We start from the raw sequence: 22,845 nt of genomic DNA on the forward strand, positions 1-22,845 counted from the left end.
TGTGTTAGTTCTTGTCATTGTACAAGTCCACGTGGTGGTGCAGTGTGTGTGTCTGGGTTACAGAACTGACCCAGAGCACCTCCTTCCCCCCCAAAAATGCAACTGTTGGGGACTGGTACGGGGAAGAAATGGGAAGCCAGCCCTGCCCAGTGCAACAGGTAAAAAAATAGCTTGAGGCAGTAGGTTCCCAGTACTTTGTTCTTCAGTGCCATAAAAAAATAATCTTAAGGTCAGGTCAGGTTTTTACCTGGTGTTCAACTCTTTGTAGGGCCATGGTGTAACATAGATAATGGAAAGGGTTGATAGAAATGAAATGGAACTCCCCAAGGCTGTTTTTAACCAGCATTATTTCAGGTTTGAAGAGGAGTTGCAGTTACATTTGCTCAGCTAAGACTGTGAACCCAGTGAAGGGTCAGGATTGAGTTAGTTGAAAAAGTGGAGGAGGATGGGAAAAAGAAGAAGAATTTCTGAAGGTAGCCTCACCAAATGAAGCTTATTCATGTCTGTTTGTCTAAGCATATTCCTGTAAAGGTGGGATGGGAAAAAATGAGGAGTAGAGTATAGCAGCTGTCGAAGAGAACATAGGACACCCGAAGAGACTGAGAGTTCAAGCAAAAATGATGTGTCCTGTCCACCAAGAAGGGAGACAGTAAGCCCATAAGGAGTGCTCAGAACTGTTGTTCAGCTGCAGATCTTAGGTTAGTAATTTAGAAACGGGCTGAGTGCTCCACAGCCAGGAGAGCAGCAGCACTCCATGCTGAAGGGGAGTGTAAACCTTCCAGGGATAGCATAGAACCTGTAAAGTTTTCCACTTAATTTGTTTCCAGGTGATACTTGTCCTAATGGTACCTGTGACATAAGGTGGGGCAAGATTTGCCAATGCTTTGTTCTGTCTGGCATTAACATAAGAGTTGTAAATGGCACCATCAAAGTGACTTACCTAAAGGGGACAAAGAGGGTAGAAGAAGGGAGTGAAAGACTAAATGAGGAAGGAGTAAATTAAGTTTGGGAAGGAGCTGAATACAGGAAGAGGAAGCAGAAATTATTAAATAGATGGCATTTGAACTGTTCTTGTGAAAGAACACAACATGCAATCAACAGCATACTCTAAAAACTTACAAACTAGGTAGTTTTATGCCTATTTTCAGTTTAAGTAAATTTGATGTCAAGATGTTTTTGCTTTAAAATACCACTTTTCCACAGAATGAACTCTTACTCAAAAAGCCCCCAAATGACCAAAACCCAGCCGCACCACACTGCAAAAATGTTCAATCTCGTCACAGAAGAGATTGCCCAGAGAGGCTGTGGAGTCTCCCTCACTGTCTGGACACAATCCTGGGCCATGTGCTCTGGGATGGCCCTGCTTCAGCAGGGAGGTTGGACCAGATGACCCACTGTGGTCCCTTCCAACCTGACCTGACCCATTCTTCTCTGATTCTTTGATCACAGAGTATGTTTGAATGGCAAAGTAAATTGTGATTGGTGTTTTGAATTTCCAGGGTGTGCTTTGCTCACAGAACTCAAAGAGCACTTAGTGTTCTTGGTGCTGCTTTTAATACACACTCAGGTAAGCCTGATGTTTCTTGCTGCGCTGACTTGATTCACTGGTATCTTTGTATACTCCATTTCTTAAGCAGCCTTGAAAAGAGAGCTCGTACGTGTGGAAATGAGCAAAATGTTGTAGAAACATCCAGCTTACTTCCTTACAGATCTTGAATTTAATTGTCCTCACCATTAGCAAGTGCTCCTTGTCCAAGTGGAGTGCCTCATGCCCTTGTGCAAGGCACTCCTGAGGTACTAGGTGAGCTCTCAGGGGTATGGGGGGGTGTGTGTGCCTTGTGCCATATCTACATGTCCTCATACATCTCTGGGTTCACTGAAATTGGGCCATTGTCAGGGAAATGTTGCCTTTTCCTCCCGAGAAGTTCACCAAACCCTAAAGTGTCTTAGTTTGTAGTGAAAAAGTGAACTTTATATCATCGGGTCTTTCTTTCTCAGAAATGGGAGCATTGTAGCGCTTTTTAGTGAAGTTCCCTTTTTAAGCATTATTTCCCTACGGTTTGGGGATTGGTGAGATTTGTTTTTTACAAGCTGGGTGGTGCCAGGAGGAGGAGAAGGAAGGGGAGGAGGTCTCTTTTCCTTCTCAGCTGCCTGCTGCCCTCTTGTGCACTGATCTGCTCTTTGCACCGATGTGTTTCCTGGCCATCCATAAAGGCAGTGATAGACTTGGAGTTGCTTCCTGATGTCATGAAAGGTTGGATTTGGGGTGCTAACCTCGCACCCTTTTCTGTATTCCACTCCCTGCAGATCCTGTCTCCCTTTCAGCCCCAGTCTTCATATCACCTGACTCTGACCTTGACCCCTGTTTCATTCATTGTCTCTACGTTTGTTTTAAGGATTTAAGGGAGGGTGGAGAGAGCTGCTTTGGCACAGTGTTAAAGATTTGTCTTATCTGTTGTGATAAATTTGATCTGAAACATAGTGTATCTTCCACTACATTTGGTTTGTGAGTGGTTCTCTCATTTTTTGGCTTGAAAGTGAAGATGTTTGTGACTTTCTTGTTGTCAGGATGTCCTCCCATGGATAGTAAGGAATTTAATGCCAGTGTCTAGTGACTCATATAAAGTTATGTTCAACTGCTTTTCCATTTTAATGGAATTGTACAGCTGATGATTATGAGCCATCTAAGTGCCTGAAAATCCTTGAAAACAGAAAGGAAATTAGAGAAAGTGTAACAGAAGGAAGAAAGTGGAGTTGGAGAACAAATGTGGGAAATTAGAAGAATGGGGAGAGGAAAGATGGAGCTTCAAGGATGGACATGGAGAGGGGACAGGAAACAGTAGAGAGAAGTGTAAGAATACTCGGTGCTGCTGAGGACACACCTTGAATCCTGTGCTCAGTTCTGGGCCCCTCAGTTCAGGAGGGACATTGAGGTGCTGGAGCAGGTCCAGAGAAGAGCAACGAGGCTGGTGAAGGGACTCGAGCACAAGTGCCATGAGGAGAGGCTGAGGGAGCTGGGGGTGTTCAGCCTGGAGAAGAGGAGGCTCAGGGGAGACCTTATCACCCTCTACAACTCCCTGACAGGAGGTTGGAGTCAGGTGGGGGTTGGTCTCTTCTCCCAGGCAACCAGCAGGAGGACAAGAGGGCACAGACTCAAGCTCTGCCAGGGGAGGTTTAGGTCGGGTATTAGGAAGAGATTTTACACAGTGAGAGTGATCAGGCATTGGAATGTGCTGCCCAGGGAGGTGGTGGATTCACCATCCCTGGAGGTTTTCAAGATGAGACTGGATGTGGCACTTAGTGCCATGGTCTAGTAACCATGGTAAGGGTGGACTCGATACTCTTGGAGGTCTTTTCCAACCCAGCTAATTCTGTGATTCTGTGAAAAAGGGAAAAGTGATAAAAATGGCAAAGTTCTTTACAAAGACTTTCCTTTTAGAGAACTGATGGGTTGTTGGACAGTTAACGACGGGGAATACGAACACAGCATCCATATGTACAGCCTCTTGCAAAGGCAGAGGAGATGCTGAAGAGCCTAACTGGTGTGGTAAGGCATGTGTTTAAACATACGCTTCATGATGTTACAGCAGTAATGCAACTGGACAAGAAAAGAGTATTGGGAAGTCTTCAGCTGTGTGAATAGGAAAAGGGAAATCTAAATGGGAAGTAGAGAGCTTAGTTATTATGTCTGTGGTGTATTTCAAAGCTTACTGTCATGAGAACGATTTTCAGGTTTCCTGTTGGGTGTCTGGAACTGCTTTGAATTTCCATGTAGTTATCAGAAGGTGGCAGCACAGCAATTCAGATCAGCAGCTTGGGCAAAGATGTTCGAGTAGGAAACATCCTCTTTCACCTTTGCTCCTGTTACAACGTAGATCATCAGCACAAGTGCAAAGCAGAGAACACTGTAGGGCAGTTCTGTTTTGCCCTTGTCCACACAGCTGTTAGGATAATATGATGGGAGTGTAAAAAAAAACAACTTACTGAGAGAGCATAGGACTTCTATGCAGTACAAACCAGCATATTTGAGGTGTTGCACCTCTGAAAGGAGGTTCTTTTACATCTATACAGATATGTAGGTCAATCTGGGCAAAATTTTGCCTAGACTTTGCAGTAGAGTCGATACTTGAGTTGCTCTTTGTTGTCAGGAGACTCTGTTGTCCTCTGTTGCATTGGCACATACCCATACAATGCACACAGTACATCGTATGCTGTGCTCCAGCAAATACTTCTGAGTGTCCTAGAAGCCTAAAGACTTCTGTTAAAGCTCTGTATGATCTGTTTCAGGTTCTGTGAAGTCGATAACATTATAACTGGAGTTCCAAGAATATGCTGCAGAATGAACTTGGGAAGACAAAGTAGCCTGGCCACAGAGCTTCAGGGTCTGTTGCTTCCCACAGTGCAGTGTCAAGATACTTACACACCATCAGTTGTCCTCAGCAGAGACACTGCTAGATCAGCCATTAATAATAACTGTGTTTATTTTTCAGCTTCCTTAGTCTTTAAAAGCAAAGAAGTGTACACTCCAAATATTTTCTTTCTTGGATTTTCTTATGTGATTGTAGCTGTAGGTGTAAATACTGAAAGATGCAGGTAAGAAATAAAAGCAGTGTATCTGTGCAAAATTAAATACGTTGTACCAGGAAAGAGAGACTATAGTGTATTTAGCAAATATGTACCTGGAAACACACTGTCAGCTCAACATTTTGGCTTGTTTCTGAATCCTACTTTGTAGTTTGAGTGAGATTGATCATATCTAGTGATAGGCTTCAATTTTGTAGTTATCCAAGTGAGAACTATTCCCTGTGCATTTTCCAGTCATATACATTACAGACCTAGTTTGAGGTGAAGTGACTTGTTCCTGAGTATTGCTGCTTCACTGACTGAACAGGTGACTTAGACTTGGCTAATAGTTTTAACTGGCAAATCCCAGCATACCTGACTCCCACTGCTTTTTCCTCTGTGAAGATAGGAAGGATTGCTTGGATTAGACCCTATCCTATTACTCTTCTTTCTAAACACTTTCACAGGGTGATCCAAGGTGCAGGTTCAGGTGTTCATCACCACTGGGAGCCAACAGGAGGCAACTGGCATATCCAGCTCCTCGCGAGTCAGTCTGCTGGCTCTTCTTTTGAGAGAGCACATCATCCTCTGTCCTGGACGTAGGAGCAGTTTATGCCTGAAGCCTCCAGTGTTTTATGACTCTTCCTATCTGTTTTCATTTACTTTTTATGGATTTTTTAAAAAGAAAATCAGGCCCAACAAATGCAGATGTGTGATGATGGGAAACACAATGTAAGGAGTTACTATTTGAGTCAGTGTTTTCTGAAGAGATGAAAAGGGAAGGAATAGCTGTTCCACTGTGGAGTTTTTGTTAGAGGCTTGTGCTTGTTTACCAGTCCCAAAGGCTTTTTTTAAATAAAAGATAAATCATAGCTACTGATTTAAAGGATAATAGCTAAAAATACTCAGTTTTTGAAGACTTCAACAGATCCTACCAAACTGGGATGTGAAAAAGGATTGACATTTCAAAGCAAGGAAAAAGTAAGATGAGTTAGGAGTGAAAAACAGGCTGGATAATTGTTACTTCTAGAGTTGCATGTTTAACTTTATTCTGTGTGGAGTCAAAACAGGAAGTTCCCTCGTTTTTGTTCATAGCAATCTAAAGAAATCTGGGTGATATGATTGAGCATGCTGTGAGTTTGCCAAAATGAATTTATTAAGCTTGAAAAGCTAATTCAAAAAAAAAAAAAGAAAAAAAGGTTTTCAGGCAAGATAGGAACAATAAAAAATTCATTACTCCTTCTTAATGGTTATATAAGGAAGGTAAACTTTGTGTACCATGTCCCTGGTCTGATCTGGCAAATCTGTGACAGTGTAGGCTAATAAAATTCACCGATGGGCCATTGTCAGGATAGGCATGGTCAGAAAGTTTTAAAGAAAAGAACCAGAGGAAACTGTATTAGCTGAAATTCTTTAATATCACAGGCATATAAATAAATCAGACCACATAGTCCATAGTATGAACATTCCCTTCACAGAAATGCAATAAATAATTAAATTAGATGAGTCAGTTGGTATAAAAATAAAGGATCTTTTCAGGAAAAGTAAATATTATAAAGAGTTGTATATACTATGCTAAAACACATCGTGAAGTGCCTGCAAAGGGCACTTTATGATCAAAATCATAAATATATTGTAAAGCCTCCCTGGGAGGTAATGAGCTTTTATGGCTTACTCTGTGTACTCGGGTAACGAAACAGACCCTGTTTCTGCAGAGGGCAGTTAGTACAAGCAGTTCATCTTACAAATGGAAACAAGTCAAGATCGTGTACACATCTAGATTTGTGATACTGGGTTCTTCCTAGGGTCACAAGTTCCTCCTGGGACATCTTAACATTTTTCTTCTGCGAATGGTGTCGCACAACAAGATTCTTGAACAGTGATTTGTTCTGCACAGATTTCCTGTTCCTCTTGAACACTGATTTGTCCTGCACAGATTTCCTGTTCTTCTTTCATACTGTTCTTCAGATGACACACCCTGAATAATACACTCAGTCTTTCATATCTCTGCCAAATCAAAGAGTTAGCACGAGGCCACAGCATCACCTGAGTCGCAGCATATTTGCAGTGTACAGAGCTGCCCACAGTCATTGTGCTGACACTGCCCAGAAGTGTGGTGTTAACCAAAATCCGCTGTGATAAGTTTGTGATTAATATTCTCCATACATAGCTGGACTTGGATTATCCAGTAAATTCAGTTTCCCACAACATCTCAGAGCAATTAACCCTCTAAGTTACATTTCTTACAGTTTCTCACTAGGTTTTTCAATCCTGTGAAGGAGCATTCTGAATTAAGTTGTTCTGCAGGCACAAAAACTAGCCTGAATTAACAAACAAGTATATTATGTTTAAAACAAGAAAGAAACCTCTTTAGCATTATGCTTGGTGTGACAGGATCCATAGTTTAAAAACAGTGGAGCATGTCACTAAATAGAAATAGCTACATTACTTACTGCATTACATGCTGCCTCCTGTAGAAAACCCAGAAACTGCTGCAGTGTAAGCAGGAGTAACTAGTTAGCTTATGACATTCTGGTAGAGAAATGCTTTGTTGTCATAAAATATCCATGCCAGGTACATAAGTTGCTTCTCAATGCTTTATCATGACTGCTAATAAGTAGGTAATGTACAATGTTGTCTCTGTCAGGGTATGCTAATCACATTTCATCTGCACAACAACAATTTCAACAGGCTCTTCTAGGAGATTGATTTGAGTGCACTTAGCAAACTAGTGGAAAAAAACATTTACAAATCAAAAAAAAACTGTACTGTATTCTTTGTACAAAAATAAAAGTCTTTCCCCAAAACTCTGCACATGAAAATATTCTGTAAAAGTGAGTGAAAAGTGCTGATTTATTGTTTGGTCTTCTAGGACTCCCCCAAAAAGGCACTTAATTCATGACAAAGGCATTCAGTTAAACTCCTCGATAAAAACATAAATGTAGAAACTTCAGCAGGTACTCTGCAATTGCAAGACTTGCTTTCATATTTTTCCAGTTGTTTTAATCCAAATCTGAGAGGAAATTTTACCCTGACTTTCTCTCCTTCTGTAACTTTGAAATCTGTTGCAGTTGCAGCAGCAGCTTTGCATATTGCTTATCACCAACTGCATCACCAGTTGGGTGATGAAGGGACTTTATGGATAGTCAGTGAGAGAAGCAGGGATAGAGGATGCAGCAAGGACACTACGTAAAATCAGTGGCTTGGTTACTCACATAGGAGAGTAGTTTGTGTTTCAAATGTTAGTTCTCATGCAGTAATGTGGAAACATTGAGGTAAGAGAGAGAACATGGCTCAGAGGAAAAGCAGTCTTTGAAACAGGAGAAAAGAAAGGAGAGGATAAAAAGGTGCTCTAAATAAAAATGGCCATTACCAGAAACAAGGAGAGTTCACTGTGGAAACTTGGTTTGTTGTTGCCCTGAGGATCTTCCTTCCTTCCTCTGACATATGTTTTTGAGGAGGTTCACATTTCAGGACAGTGAAAATGTGGAGGTGGCAAAGCTTTTTGTATTACTTTTCCTTTAGGCTGACATTGGTAGGAATGGAAAGATTTTTAATACTACCTCATTATTTTTGGAGGTAAATGAGCTTGTCATTTTCCATCTTAACACGAGATGTAGTTTTCCAGTTTCCTCTCTATACCAAATTTCTACTAAGTAGAGAGAAAATTAGATGAGCGGTTAAATTTTACTGGAAGGCAATTATACTCTCTTCCAAGATCAGTTTCCTCAGGTAGGGCTAATATCTGTTTGGGGGTAAATGAGCAGTTACTGCTCAGATGGAAGAGTCCAGAGGTTCAGAATCATTGCAGGTTGAATATGGTGGTACATAATTTAACTGCTAAAACTAGTTTTAAGTGCTGTGATACTCACTTCTATTTTAAAAGGTTTCAATGGTATCTCTGGCCCTAGTTCCAGAGAAATGTTTTCACATAACAAAGAGCTTGAGAGATTTTAAGGAAAACTGCAAATAGAGCTTAAACAGTTAAAATGAATCAAGAGGAGAGAGAAGGAATAGTGTTAAAGGCACTATATGAGTGTAAAATATCATCTTCTGAGAAAGAGCAATATGCATTTGAGCTGCTTCACTCTGAATAATCACCAGTTACTGTATTTGTTGGACCTTTTAGCTGTGACTGATCACATCAGCCGCTCAGACCTCTGCTGTGTTTATCAGGTTAAGTTAGAGGAGTCTAGGTGTAATTCCATCATCTGAATTGGTTTTTTCTCCCCAGAATCCTGTATCCCTGCTTAGAGCATGTGGGTTACTCCTCTCCCTATTGAAACCCGTGGCAAATGTGCCATTAACTCCCAGATGTGAATCCCAGGTCAGACCTATGTCGTACAGTATGATTTGTAAATGTTTTTCCAGTGTTTAGAAGACAGTTAAATGCAGGATATTTTTCCATAGTGAGCTAAGATACAGTCTAAGAACTTATAAATAAAACTCTGTGTGTGGTATTATTATAGCTAAGGAAATCAGCCCAAGTAGACACCTTTGAGGCTTCAAAGCCTCTGATCAATTTTTTTGTTCATTTTCTTTAAAAAGTTTCAGCCATCTCTGCATAGGATTCATTTAAGATCAAAGCAGGATTTAGGATCAAATACAGGAGTAGCCATCTCGTGTATTTCTAGTTGAGCAGAAGGTGACAGTTAAGTTCCTTAAAAGAACCAGTTTTTGTGACACGACAATTTAATTTTCAGTGTAAAGTGGGTGCTAGGATCACTTTTAAACCAGCATCCGTCTTATGAACAGACAGCCAAGTAAGATTCCTTAATATTTTGGGAGAAGCTTTCACTTACCACACACACAGAACACAGCATAGTAGCAATGGGAAATATTTACACTTTTCACATCTTAAATAACATAGTGTCTGCTTTAAAAAGTAGATTTTCAGTAGCCTTCAGCTCTGGCGTGTCCTTTATTAGTTCTTGAAGAACTGTAAAAACAAGGCATTGTTAGAAATTATGTACAATAAGGATTTCTGTTAACAAAATGTCCAGAAACATCCAGGGAGGAATCAGCTCTGCTTACCTCTTTCATTAGTTTTGCAAAGCTCTTCAGAAACTCTCTGGGGGTTTTCTTCTCATAAGATTCACATGAAGACTCACACTGCTGGGAGGTAAAAGAAAATCATGGCACTTCTAAACAGGGCATCAGAGTCATAAATCACACTTCCAACTTACTGAAAAGTCAAGGAGGTTGGGATCAAAGCCTTTTCCAGCTGGAAAAGCTGAGACACAAGCTATTTCAGAAAGGGGGAAAATGTAGTAATGACACCTTCTGTTCCCATTTCTGGCAGTGATCCCTGTATTTTTGACAGCATATCATGGGGTTGCCTAGTACATACATGTGATTGATCAGTGTCACAGTGAGTGCCTCTCCCAAAAGTGCAAAAATTGGATAGTTTTGATTTCCAAAGCAATGAAAGGCAGATTGGTTTTCCTAACCAGTTTGCTTTTTGCAATTCCACCACTGCAGGTGGTGTCTACTCTAGAAAATAAGGAGCAATGATCACAGCTGTGGGCACTGTGAGGAAATCCTACCTTTCCAGGCTCTCTGAAGGTGAATTTCCTCAAGATTTTAACGGTTCTGGTGAATGTGGAATTCACTTGGCTGTTTTCTGGTTGCAGTTTCAGTACGCCCTTCTGGAAGCAAGCCACGGCCATGGAACGGCATCCATCCTAGGGTGGGAAAAGAAGGAACTGCTTTAAAGCAAATGTTGCTGGGGTTTTTTTCCTGCATGTTTTAGGTTGTGGTCTATGTGCAAAAGTAAGTATCCAGGATATTAATTGAGTTATTAATTGAGAATATTCAACTGTGCGCTTTTAAATTAGTTTTAGATAAGCAAGACATCTTTAAGCCTTTCTTTGCCTGTTCTTGGATAATGCCTAAAGTATTTCCTAACAAAATAAATACCTACATTTTCCACTTGGATATTAATCATGACAGCAATTGAAAGAAAATGCTACTGAAGAGCAGATCATGTAGGAAGTTTTCACAAATATCCCTCAGTGCTACATATGGGAATATACTTTCCACTCCCTAATTTTTGTGTCATGCCTGAAACTACCTACTTAATAATTAGAATGAATGTAGAAGTGCATATTCTCAAACACTATTGCAGTGTTCTCACATGATAGCATGGGAAATGAGTAGGGAAGATAGCACCAAGACTCACCTAAGAGTCAACAGAGAAAGAAATGCAATCAAATGCAGCAGGGAAAGAAATGCACTCTGAAGCCAATTTCTAAGTTACTTTCTGTTTTCCAAAGAAGGAAACATGTAGAACTGCTGGTTACACATCTTAGAAAGGCTCCAAAACCTTCATCCCTGCTTTGCATACCAACTGCCACCAAAGCCATGTCTCATCAGATGTCACAGCAGTTTGCTGCTTGGGCAAGGCCAAGGCAACAACAAGGCAACCTTCACGTATGCTGCTTACAACGGATTTTGCTAGCAATATTTATACTGGTTAGATAAAACATTTTACTTTCCTTAAGCACCACCCGTTTATGTTTGTTTCAAGCATCTTACTGTAACCTGTCATTTGCTTACTGGAAAAAAACCACTCGTTTTTTAAAGAGATCAATTTTCCAGCTGAAACTGAAAACGTTTTCTGTCTCATCCGTGATGAGCTGAGAAACCAGCATTTCTCATGTATGCTGCCTTGTCCTTTTTGTTGCTGAGTTAACAGTTAGCTGCAGGCAGGGCAACGGTCAGAGCACTGCGAGGATCATGGGACTTAGTGTGTTGCCGTGGGTTAAGCACTTTGATGGAGAGGCAGTAAAAAGCACAGACCACTGGAAATGTCTGAACAGGGCAAGGGTGGTGAATATTTGTATCAGAGGCAATTTGCAGCAATGCTCTGCATCTGACTCAGACTAGCTCTGGAGTTCGGCCTGAAAAGCCTTTGCTTCTGGAATTAGCAATCATTGGGCTTAGACACTGGTCCAGTGTGAATCAGCATTGTGTCTGATGCTGAACATGCTTCAGCTGCAGTGTCTGCCACCAGCAGGAGATCTTATTCTCTCACCTGTCTAGAATCACTTCAGCCTTAAGACTTACTTTTTCAGCCTCAGCATGTTTTTCCTTGAGTAGATGTCCTCTTACCTCCCTTTCTTTTAAAGAAAAGGATGCTTCATTGGGGACTGTACAAGGAAGTTGTGTGGGACTGAATTGGGACTAACACTCAGTCCATGCACAGGAACCTCAAAACGAATAGTGATAAACCAGCTAATTCTGATTGTTAGAAAAGGTAGTTTTCTTCTTGAATAGTCAACACCACATTTACATCTGTCATAAGCAGGTTGTCATAAAACTAGTATTTTGCTAATTGAGATACAGTTAGAGGGATGAGTTTTTGTTAAATCGAGTTTCCTTAGGGCGTGGTGGCACCTAATCACCTGGAGTGCTGCTTTGGCACACTCTAATTCGTATCTCAGTCACCCTGTAAGATGAAAAGTTTGTTAGTTTTGTTGCTGGTTATAGTTACTATTAGCACACTAACATGTTTTGAAATATTGTTCGGCAGAAGTTGAACCTGTGTCAGCTTAATACCTACTAAATATGTGATTTCTCTGTCTTCTGTAGTATTCACTGCAGGTACTTAGGACCTCCCAGAATCAGACTGTAGAGCTCTAAGCTGCAGATGAACTATTGTCTTCCTTCCTGAGGTAAGCAAGTGTGTTGTTTTTTTTGAGAAAAAAAAAACCCAACAACCTGATCAAGCAATTAGTCACTAGTTCAGAGGTAGCAGCAAACACTGTAGTAAAATGACAGCTAATCATCTCCTCCTTTTCACTTTGACACCACATGTTAGTTAATGAAAAAAAAAGAGCAATTAGTTAGGGTGCTATGGGTTTGTGCACTGCAGTTGTTTCTAGCAAGGAGAAGGAATATATCTGTTCTGGTCATGCTTCTGTATGTTTTTGGCAACTAAAAAAATGCACCCAATGGTAAAGCCTAGGAGGAGGCTAACCAAAACCTGTGTGAAATGAGGTGAGTTTTTTTTCTTTCTTCTTGTAGTTGCTTTGCTAGAGAGTTTACAGTCCTGAGTAGATAGTTTTTGTATGAATGCCTGCAGCATTACAGTGTAATAATGCATGATGATAATTTTCATTTGTCAATCAACATGTCTTCCACTACAACATAGTTGCCAGGGCTCAAAATTTTAAGACAGCTGATAACAGAAGCATAACATTAGGTTAGCCACAGTTAGCTGCAGACCTTTGTTGTATGTTGGGGACTATCAAAGCAGGATGCATTTACCCTCTAAGCTTTTAAGTCATGTTGTTACTATGATTAGCATTTCATTTTGTCCTGCATCCTGCCACTTTTGAGTATGCACAGACTTTCTGTGACTCTGGTCTAGTAATGTACTGCATAGAAGAAGTTCCTGACCTTGGAACATGCAAAATATCAGCATTAAATAATGTGTAAATAAATATCAGTATTCAAAAGTGATTCACAGGGAGCTGTTCTTGTATTTTTAACAAGTGATAATCCAAAGAGAGTATTTGCAGGATGCCCTTTTTTCTTCCTATTGATAGCACAACCCTTGCACACAAATAGTCTCAGAGAGACCAGTGTGACTATATATGCCAGGAGGTGCTCTGTGATATGGCCTTACAGTGCCACTCTTGGCATTTAGCCTCAGTGGGAGGGAAAGGAGGGCCCTTTGGGTTCTGCTCAGTGATGCTCCCACTGTGATGGAGCTTATGGCAGCTGGAGGCACTTCCACTCCCAAAACCTGCATCCCCAAAAGCACTGCTGCTCATCTGGATCTTGTATAAATCCTCACTCTGAGCACTATTGCTTGAGTAAATGGAATACATGCAACTCTGAATCTGTGGGTGTGTTAGAATACACACACCATAGCAAAATAGTCACCAAAGTGGCAAAATATAAACACATCTGCCATTAAATATCCCAAAATAAGGAACTTTTTTGAAAGCATTTTCTTTTTCAGTTTAGCTTGCATTAAGAGCGCTAGGTCAGAGATGTGAAGAAGGAGGCATGTGCCATTTGTCAATGCAATAAACCAGTACAAAATCAAATAGATATCATTAGGAAGAAATATTAAAGCAGGCTCACCACAGGGTTTTCTGGTGTATGCACCAATTCAGCACCCTAGAATGAAACAAATCTAAGTTAGAAAAGATTTAACATTTGAAAGTGATGCCCCTCACAAGATATGTACTAAGCAATACATAATGATTGAAAGTAATTTCAATGTTATGACAAATACTCTGCTTACCTTATCTTTCACTGTGCTGTTTAAGTGTTCAATTGTCTTGAGAATCTGTTTGTATTTGACTGTATCATATGGAGATGCAGTCAGCACTGCACTGGAACAGAAGAGCAGCATACAGAAAACAATCATCCTCTCCATCCTGATGAGTTTGGTTGTAAAATGTGCCAGGAGCAAAGTTGTGCTGTTCAAGTTTAACACTCCAGTTTGAGCTGTGCTCAGGTATGCTGTGCACCTACCTATATATTGCTCCCTGCTGGTGGTGTAGAACCCACCCATTTCACCCTGGAAAGCTTTGTAGAATGGATTAATGAGTAACCCTTTTTTCTTTTCCATTGGCTAGGTGCATGTATGAGAGCTCGTGCGTAGGGGGGCAGGGATTGATGGAGTGAACAAAAATGTGCCCCATCTGCACATTGGACAGGAAAAAAAGAGAAAAGGGTGAATTCCCATTTTCACTTTGAGTCAAGAAATGAACATAGTAAAAAGTAGGTACTTTGAAACCACAGACCTAGGTAAACAAAGAGTCTGCATTTTTTTTTCCTGTGTCTTAAAGCAACGAATCTCCAATCCATCTGAAGGTCTTCTGCACCATTCTGGAGAACTATGACAGAGCTTCTTTTCAGAATGTACATGAATTTATCCTACTTCATGACTCCAAGGGATGGGTGTTAGCTGGGTCCCCCTGATATCTATGAACTGCCACTTTTACCTTCTCAATTTGGTTTCTGTGACAGCTGTGGGTAACAGCTTATCTTAGCCTTTAAACCAGCTGAAGTTTGCTTTGTATTTGCTTGGAACCAGTACCAGATCTATTAACAGCATTGTGGAGGGCATGTCCACTGGGGATGAAAGTTGCAGGGAGATACATTGCCCTGGGAGAAGTGAATCCCTGGACTATGTCCATTACCAAGATGGGAGCAATATTGGAGGATCAGGGAGTAAATCCTGGTGAGTCCCAAGGGACACTATTGCATGTGGCAGTCAAACACATTCAATTACATTCTTCAGCAGTGAGATTTGAGGTTGGTTTTGTAGTTTAATGCTGCCCCTTCAAAGGAGGTGTGATACTGAGACCTGGGAATTCTCTGGAGAATGTAGAAGTGCGTTTGTTTTGTATGAAGTCCAAACAAAAGTCTGCAGTCACTAGGGACTTACTGCACTGCCAGCTCTAGGAATCAGTTGATTTTTAAGTCATAATATTTCATCATAAGGATGAAAAAAACCCCACTTCAAATGGCTTTTATGTATTGCTATTAACAAATTGTTATAATACAATGGCATTAGCATTAAAAGGTTCCTGTGAGGAATTAGTATAGAGCAGTTAAAGCCATGTGGGCAGCTTCACTGCGGTGAATAAGAAGATGGTCAAGTGTCTTTCAAATTAAATCTTTGCCTCTGAAAATCTGAAGATTTCAGATGGGTTTGGAGATGCTTTACAAACTATCCAGAGTTTGGACTTCATTTTGGTGTCTGGTAGTCTGTGCAATGTGATAACATCATATGCAATGCACCTGGGTGTTTCTGGCTGGCAGGTGAATCTCTGCTGTCAAACTGGATCACTATTTCTTGTCCATTTAAAAATGAGCATTTAAGCTGGGGAGAGGTCTATCTGGCATACTCAATGTTTGTTTTCTGTGTACTAATGATTATTTACTGTATGCTGTTCATGTGCTTAAGTAATTTTTCATCCTGCAGACAATGGTTGGCTTAAAGGAATAGATCTTACAGGTGTATGTGTAGATACACATGATGCACTCATGGTCTCATGCATGGACACACAAAATCTCTCCTGGTTAAAGGGATAGCTAATCACACCAGATAGAACAGAAGTTCTGAAAAATGAGAACAGAAATAAATAAGGAAAAAGTACTTTCTGCTACCACATGGCCTGAAATTTCATTTCTTGAAGAAAAGGTAATGCGATTTTGGTTTAATTTTTTTCTACGGACAGGTCTTGAAATAATTTTAGATAAGCAGCACAGTTGGAGTGTGAAGTACAGAGTACCTCAGCAGGTTTTATTTGAAAGTTGTCTTGGTTTATAGACCCTTTGAGCCCAGCTTCAGTAGGTGATTGTGCTAGCACTGTCAGCCTTTGTACATATTCATTTGGTTATGGGTTGGAAACTTTCTATTTGGATGTGGAATATGACTCTCAGCTCTCACATCATTTGGTGGTTGGCAGTGTTTGATGCTATGCTATCCCTGCAGGTTGTTTGCAGGTCCAGATGTCTTCAGGACCGCTTAAAAACTTCTGCTAATGCACAGTAAGACTGTCCATGTATTCTCAGAGACTCAGGGCTTGGAGGGACAACATAGAGGGCATTGTCCCTTGTCATTGTACAGCCTCATTGCACAGCACTGCTCTGTAAAAGGCAGGTTGTGATATTAGAGGAGATAAAATTGACTGTGGTGGAGACTGATGCAAGAGTGGCTGTACAGTAATAGCTCAGACCCTTTGGGCAGTAAGTAGTAAGTGAAGCACTGTCATTTTCTACCAGAAGCATCACAGAAATATGGCAGACTTTATTCGTTTGCTGGTCCACGAGCATAATTCATGGATTTGGTAAAGGCAGACCTCCACCAAATTCATGGGAGGTGAAATGGCTCTGTCTGAGATATTTCTACATTAAATCAGTTATACCAAAAAACAGTTTTAAAGCTGGTGGAGTACACAGGAAGCTAAACAATGAGTATTTGGCAGTGTGGTACCCTGTGGCTGCATGTCATGTCTCTAAAACTGTATACTCTTCTGTTTTGTGTTAGAGGCTGTAAGGCCACCATAATTGCTTCAAGGATTCAAGGAAGGCATGCTGACAGAGAAAGTGAAATACAAGGACAAAGACAGACTTCCTCTTTGTCTAGGCCGTGGAGAAAACTCCTTGTAGTCCCTCTTATCAGATAAGAGTGAAGAACACACTTTTTATATACGTCACTTCCCTGTTGTGGCTTAGGAACATGCTGAGTCAAATAATGACACCCTCTCTTGCCCTGTCTCCAGCCTGGCCCCAGAGGGACAGCTGCAGAGTGGAAATCTGAGAAACCTCCCCTCCCAGGCCCTCCAGGCTGAGCCCTCCTCTTTCCTCGTTGCGACAGTTGCCACTCAAGTGCTGAATGACTTCGACCCTGAAAGCCCAGTTCCCCCACCCACATTTTCCTTTACAGTAGAGCTGAATGGAGGCTTTTCCTATAGCTTAGTCATTGCTATGGCTCAGCCAAAAAAGTCTGTAATGTACGGGGCTGCTTTCAAAGAATTTTTGTAACTTAGGTACGTGAAATTTCATGTGTGTAGTATCTGTGACTCGGGGGATTGGAGAGCAAGGGGAGAGAGTTACGCTGGAAAACGGGAGACTAGGAAGAAGACTCCTGTACAACAAATTTAGGAAAACTAGTCTTTTAAATATTTCTGACAACTTTGCAAGTTAGCTCTACCCCCTTGCAATCTTGTTGACTTATTATAAGCTTTGGCATAATTCTTCTATATTTTATCCTGGCTTTGAAAAGAGAAAACCAAACCTGGGGAAAATCCATTCTTAACTTGTATTTGCTATAAAAACTAGAGTAAATATAACTCTGACGATGCAGACACTGATATATTAATAGACAACAATGTGAAACCATTGTCATTCTCCATAATGTTCCTCCAGGGTTAACTTACAGCCAGTTTCTAATCCATCCTGCTCCCAGGTCCAACCCAGTGATGCTTGGTTGGCACATAGTTTGATGTATTTGAAGCCTTATCAATTACTAATAACAAACTATTGAGAAAATGTGAAAACCCAGAGCCTGAGACTAGCCTAGATCCACTCTGCACAGAACCAGAAATTCAGAACTGTCCACTTGAGACCATGTCCTTCTAAGTCTTTTCTTTAATGCTGGAGCAGCCTCCCACCTCCTGGGTCACAGCTATGGAGGATGGAAGAAGCCTCACTGGATCACCAAATCTGATCTTCTGCCCCGGAGACATCTATATCATACAGTTCCTTTCACATCTCAGCTTAAAACTCCACCTTTAACAGACTGATTGCTATAACGGTAAGATCTTAGAGCTCTGCCTGAGCTGTGCTCCAGCTTTTATAGAGCAGCCTCACTCTTACTTAACAGGGCTACTAATAATCCTTTCCCACTATCAGAGGACAGCCACATTCAGAAGACGAAGCAGCAGTTGACAGGAAGTCAGGCTACCACAGTTCTCTTAAAAATCTGAGGGCAGAAAGAAGTTGTTCTGCTGAAAGCCACAGGCAGGGAGAGGTGAGGGCAATAAGCAAGACAAGTCAGTGCTTCAGTTCTGCGTTGCAGCAATGACTTCTGCTGCTCAAGTGCTTGATGCACTGCAGGTCTCCTCATGAAGCATGGCCCACAGTGAGCAATCTTTCCACCACACAACAGTTATCTGTATATAATACACATTTCCCAAGGACTCCACTATGGGACAGTATGGCCTGTGGTGTGAAAAGTAGGGATGTGGTAGTGCTGCAACCCAGCAGTGTATGTCATGTTCATCATCTTGAGAAAGAAAAATCAGCAGATACATATGCAGATGTTGGACAGTGAAGGATGAGTCTAGTGCACAGTCTACTGCAGGCTCTGGGAATGCACTACATAGGTAACTACTGCACTGGCAGTTAGGCCTCCCTGTATCTTGGCATGTCCTGCATGGTCATCAGCATGGCACTACAGCTCGTATTTTGACAACAAAATTAAAGGCTTGATGTTTCAGATTCTTTTGGAAGTCACTCCCAGGGTTCCATGTGGCTGTTGTGCTGAGGTTTGATCTCTGCAGCAGTACAGTGGTTCCCCTCTTATATAGTCTAGAGCAAAATACAGGGCATAGCCAGTGGGGAGCTATGGTCCCTCTTCCCACCTCTCCAGCAAATCTGCCCTGATTTGACCTTCCTTACTTATACATTCTACATAAAGTTATCTTCAAAGTAAAATTCAATTTTTCACTGTTTATTCTGGCTGACCTTTTGGCATGTATTGGTAGAAGCAGATGACTGAACACCACTTTTATTTATAACTAGTTTCACTTTCTGGTTCTCAGGTACTATGAAAATATTGGAGATCGTTCTCTTCTTTATCTACATATATGTGCTTACTGTGTATACACAGTTTCTAGTAGAATTAATTTTTTTTATTATAGTGTTGTTTCCGAGTCCTATAAACTCATTCGCATTGTTCTCCTGCTCTTTCTTGTCTTATCAGGCCAAGGAACAGTGTCATCTTGTAGCATACTGGGACACCTCTGGTACAAGAAGAAGTAGTATGGACAGAGGAGTGGTGTGAGATTGCACTGGAGGATGTGGTCTGTCCTCCCTTGACGTGACTCCAAGTACCTGCTTGCAGACCAGCTCCTGGGCTTCTCCTGTGCACTACACTGTGTGCTGCAAGCCACTGGATTGTCTACAGATGCTGCTTGTGCTTCAGTTCCTGCAGCACCGAAGAGTCTTTGGTGTCACGCCGCGTAAGCAAAGGGAAGGCTGAGGCAGAAGCCACCTCTGCAGTTGTCAGGATGTAGTAATGCAAGTGGTTTCTTCAGCAGCAAAGCCATTGAAAGAACTTTCTACTTCAGGTCACTGCTACTCTGCATCATAGTTTATTGCATTCTGAGGAGCCTCTGTTAGAGTAGCTTGGGACAGTAAAGTGATCCAGGTTAAAAATCCCTCTTGCAAAGGCCTCGAGAGCTTGTTTGTGTGTTTGATTCGCTTTGTTTTGATTGCAGTAATTTCACTATCAACCCTACTTTCTCCTTAGCACAACTGACAGATTTGCAAATGGCAATGAGTTGCTAGAAGTCAGAAATTCTTTTTCTACTGACTTTACTACTGAACAAAACTGTGATCGCCTACGCAACAAGTACCTCCTTAGCACATGGGGCCGAGGGGGCCAGTGGGTATCGCTCAGCAGCATCGTTCCAGGAACAGCAGTGTGGTGCCAGTGCAGACATCACTCAGCCCTCCAGCTATGGCTCAAGTACAACTTTTGGCAGAATCATTTTATGAAAGAGTATTTAGGGAAATCTTAACTCTGCACCTTGGTCTACATTTAAGACTCTTACAGGTATAATTGTATCACTGCAGCAGAACTTGTAACTTTTCAGGCAGTTATAGCAATAAAATCTCTGCTGTGGAAGTCACTATACTACTATAGCATTCTCTTAATAGGAAATACTAACTATTCTGTTGCTCATATACAAATTACTCTGTGAATGTAATGCATTTTGTTATGACTTTACACTTCAATAGATAATGGTTTACAGCAGGTTTGGGAATGCTGAGGTGACTAGCTCATGCTATTCTTACCCGATAAAACTTTAGTCTCTTGGAGAAAACAACTTATTTTTATGACTTTTTTTTCAGTTGTCTCTGTTTCTGTCTTCATCTCTAACTAGACACACATAACAGATAGCAATGTGTGTGCCTGTGCATAGAGATTTATCTGTTATATGCACACACATGCAGATTTGCAAAGCTATATAGCACAGTTGTTTGCATAATGAGTTTCATTTTTCTTCACAGGTCAGCACCTTAAGCGAACCTTGGAAAAACTCATGTGTGCTCAGTCGTCGCCCTGAAGCAGCAGCACCCGTTTGGTAAAGGTAGTCTTGGATAAAAAGCTGAATGCTGTGGTTTCAGTGACTTGTCGTTGAAACCTTGTGGTTTCTGTGTAGGAGGCCATATAGGCTGGACACGTTTGACATCCTTGTTTCTGAGCTGTGAAATCTGTACATCGAATTTATGAAAGTTATCTCTGGTTTAATTCTATTCTCTTTTTAATGAAGTCAACATATTTTCCTTGCATTCAGTGGAAACAATAATGGAAATGTTTTAAGATGCACTGTGAGCATGTTTTGACCTCAAAAAGTGAGACGAATCAAGATACTCTTGGTTGTGATTAAGGTCTGAGAAGGAAATTAGAATGAAATGCAGAAAGCCAGGTGTGAGAGCAAAGCGTTTCTCAAGTGTGGACACAAATAGAGAAGTTCACTGTGGGAAATGACATGGACATTATAAAGCAAAAATCTTCCAAGTGAGAATTTGTTTTTAAAAAACTCCCAAACAACTAAGTAAGGTAATTGAGAATAACCCATGGTACTGGTGCCATTGAGGATAACCAGCAGAATCTATAGTCTTTCAGGTGGTACGAATGAGTAAGGTAAACCCAAGACTAAAGGATCTAAAGGGAGGACAAAGAGGGAGCTGCAGCAGAAGCAGATGAGATCACAGAAAAACTTAATTGAACAACATTAGATCAGTTATGTGCTTTTTTCTTTCATAACTGAGTTCTGTGCTACATTCAGTGAACTGCTGCACCGAATCGTCAAGGTTGGAAGAGACCTTCAAGATCATCAAGTCCAACCATCAACGTAGCACCACCATAAAGGTGGAATATGCTTATCTTGGAGTGAGTTTTGCAGCTATGCACAGCTGTATTTGGGTGGAGAAGAGACTCGTCCTGGCTTTGCTATGCTGTGTAAATGTGAACTGGAGGCAGAAGTCATGGACCCATCTGCCTTCCTTCCTTGTTCTCCTTTCTGCTCTGGTGAGTGCCTGCTGTCCTGTGAGTCCTCAGACAGCTGAGCTGTGGCAATACAAGATACATGAGCACCTAACACTGGCAAGGCCTTTTCCCTTCACTGTCAGGAGCAAGTGACTGCAATGACTGCCCAAACGCTGAGTTTACAACAATAATTTTGCCTCTGGAAGGCAAGTTCCAGCAGGTACACCCAGTCAGTGAACCTATGGGAATGTGTTAAAAATGAGCAAAGACCTCTGAATAGAAAACACAGGAGAAGAGGAAGAACATTAAAGGTACAAAAGTTTCTTGCTAAAATGTAAATGAAGCAACTGTTTGTGTGAAAATAACTACCCAGTGCATTTGTGGGAGTACAAAAGTCTGTCTGAAAACATTGGTCAAAGACTTGTGTGTGAGCAAAGATTGAAAGTGTGATCACCCACTGACAATTATTTCAGAGTCATGACTGCAAGTTTCATCTTAATAATTCTCAGCAATTTCCATATCGAAACATCAATAGAAGATCATAGATTTTAATTCCTTGCTACTATCTCATTGGTCCTCACAGGAGAGTTCTTCCTTCCCAAGGAAAAAATAAAAGCATTACTCTAACATTGTACCTTTGACTGGAAAATTAAGGTGTGGTGTCCTGCTTGTGTTTGCTTTCCAGAAACCTGAGGCAGTAAACACAGTGACTACAGCCGTAGATGAATATACGAGAAAATAGTAACATTGGCGTCTAAAGGTACTTTTGTGGACAGTGACATTTTTCTTGCCTGCTGCTTGTGTGCTTCTTGCAGACTTAACACTTGAGCAGACAGTGCTGTTGTACTGAACTAACTTGTGGGAAACCAAGAGACAAACAAAGAGGCACTGAAGATGCTAGTCCAGATCAATGGAAGCTTTGGAAAACCACATTTTCCCGATACTAACTGCAAACAGAGGCTATACAGATAATCAAGGATGAATTTTCTTTAGGGGAATCCAGAATTTACCCAGGAACAATGTCCTAGGATTCAGCATTCCTCTCCATATAGTTCCATTTCCCCACACGATCATCCTGATTATCATAAGGATTACACAACGACTTTGTTATTCATTATATTTATTACACCCATGGAAAAATTCTATGAATACCTCTGTTTTCTCTTTTTCTGTACAGCTAAGCCTGCAGTTCTTCAGATCCCTGGCTGGCAGAATTTTTAGGTGGTTTCTTAGCTGCTACATTTCGACTTGTATCTCCCAGCTTATCATCCTCCTAACTGACCTGCCTGTTGTTGGCCAGGGACAGGCAGTAAAGCTCCACTGCTGATCTCTGCCCCTGGCACCCCCTCACCCATCCAGGATGATCACATCCTGGGTGCTGAGGAGCAAAAGCAGCTGCTTAAATCTCCCCTTCTGCAGGTTTGACCCCCCTGGTGTTGGCAACCCAGGTAAAAATCACAGGAGATGCTGATGGGACTCCAAAGGCTGCAAAATAATTATATTGCTGCACAAGGGGTGAAACCATGAAG

The 22,845-nt window shown here is 41.2% G+C and overlaps 1 protein-coding gene across 1 annotated transcript; it reads right to left on the minus strand.

Moving 5' to 3' along the window:
- Positions 1 to 7,216: 7,216 nt before the first annotated feature.
- Positions 7,217 to 13,957, minus strand: IL21 (interleukin 21). Its single transcript, XM_009084276.1, has 5 exons — positions 13,823 to 13,957; positions 13,660 to 13,695; positions 10,110 to 10,247; positions 9,598 to 9,678; positions 7,217 to 7,291 (listed from the first exon to the last, which is right to left on the minus strand). The coding sequence occupies exons 1-5, from the start codon at positions 13,955 to 13,957 to the stop codon at positions 7,217 to 7,219; spliced, it is 465 nt and encodes a 154-aa protein (XP_009082524.1).
- Positions 13,958 to 22,845: the final 8,888 nt, after the last annotated feature.

This window comes from Acanthisitta chloris, unplaced genomic scaffold (assembly GCF_000695815.1).
Source record: "Acanthisitta chloris isolate BGI_N310 unplaced genomic scaffold, ASM69581v1 scaffold3281, whole genome shotgun sequence".
Classification (NCBI taxonomy): Eukaryota; Metazoa; Chordata; class Aves; order Passeriformes; family Acanthisittidae; genus Acanthisitta; species Acanthisitta chloris.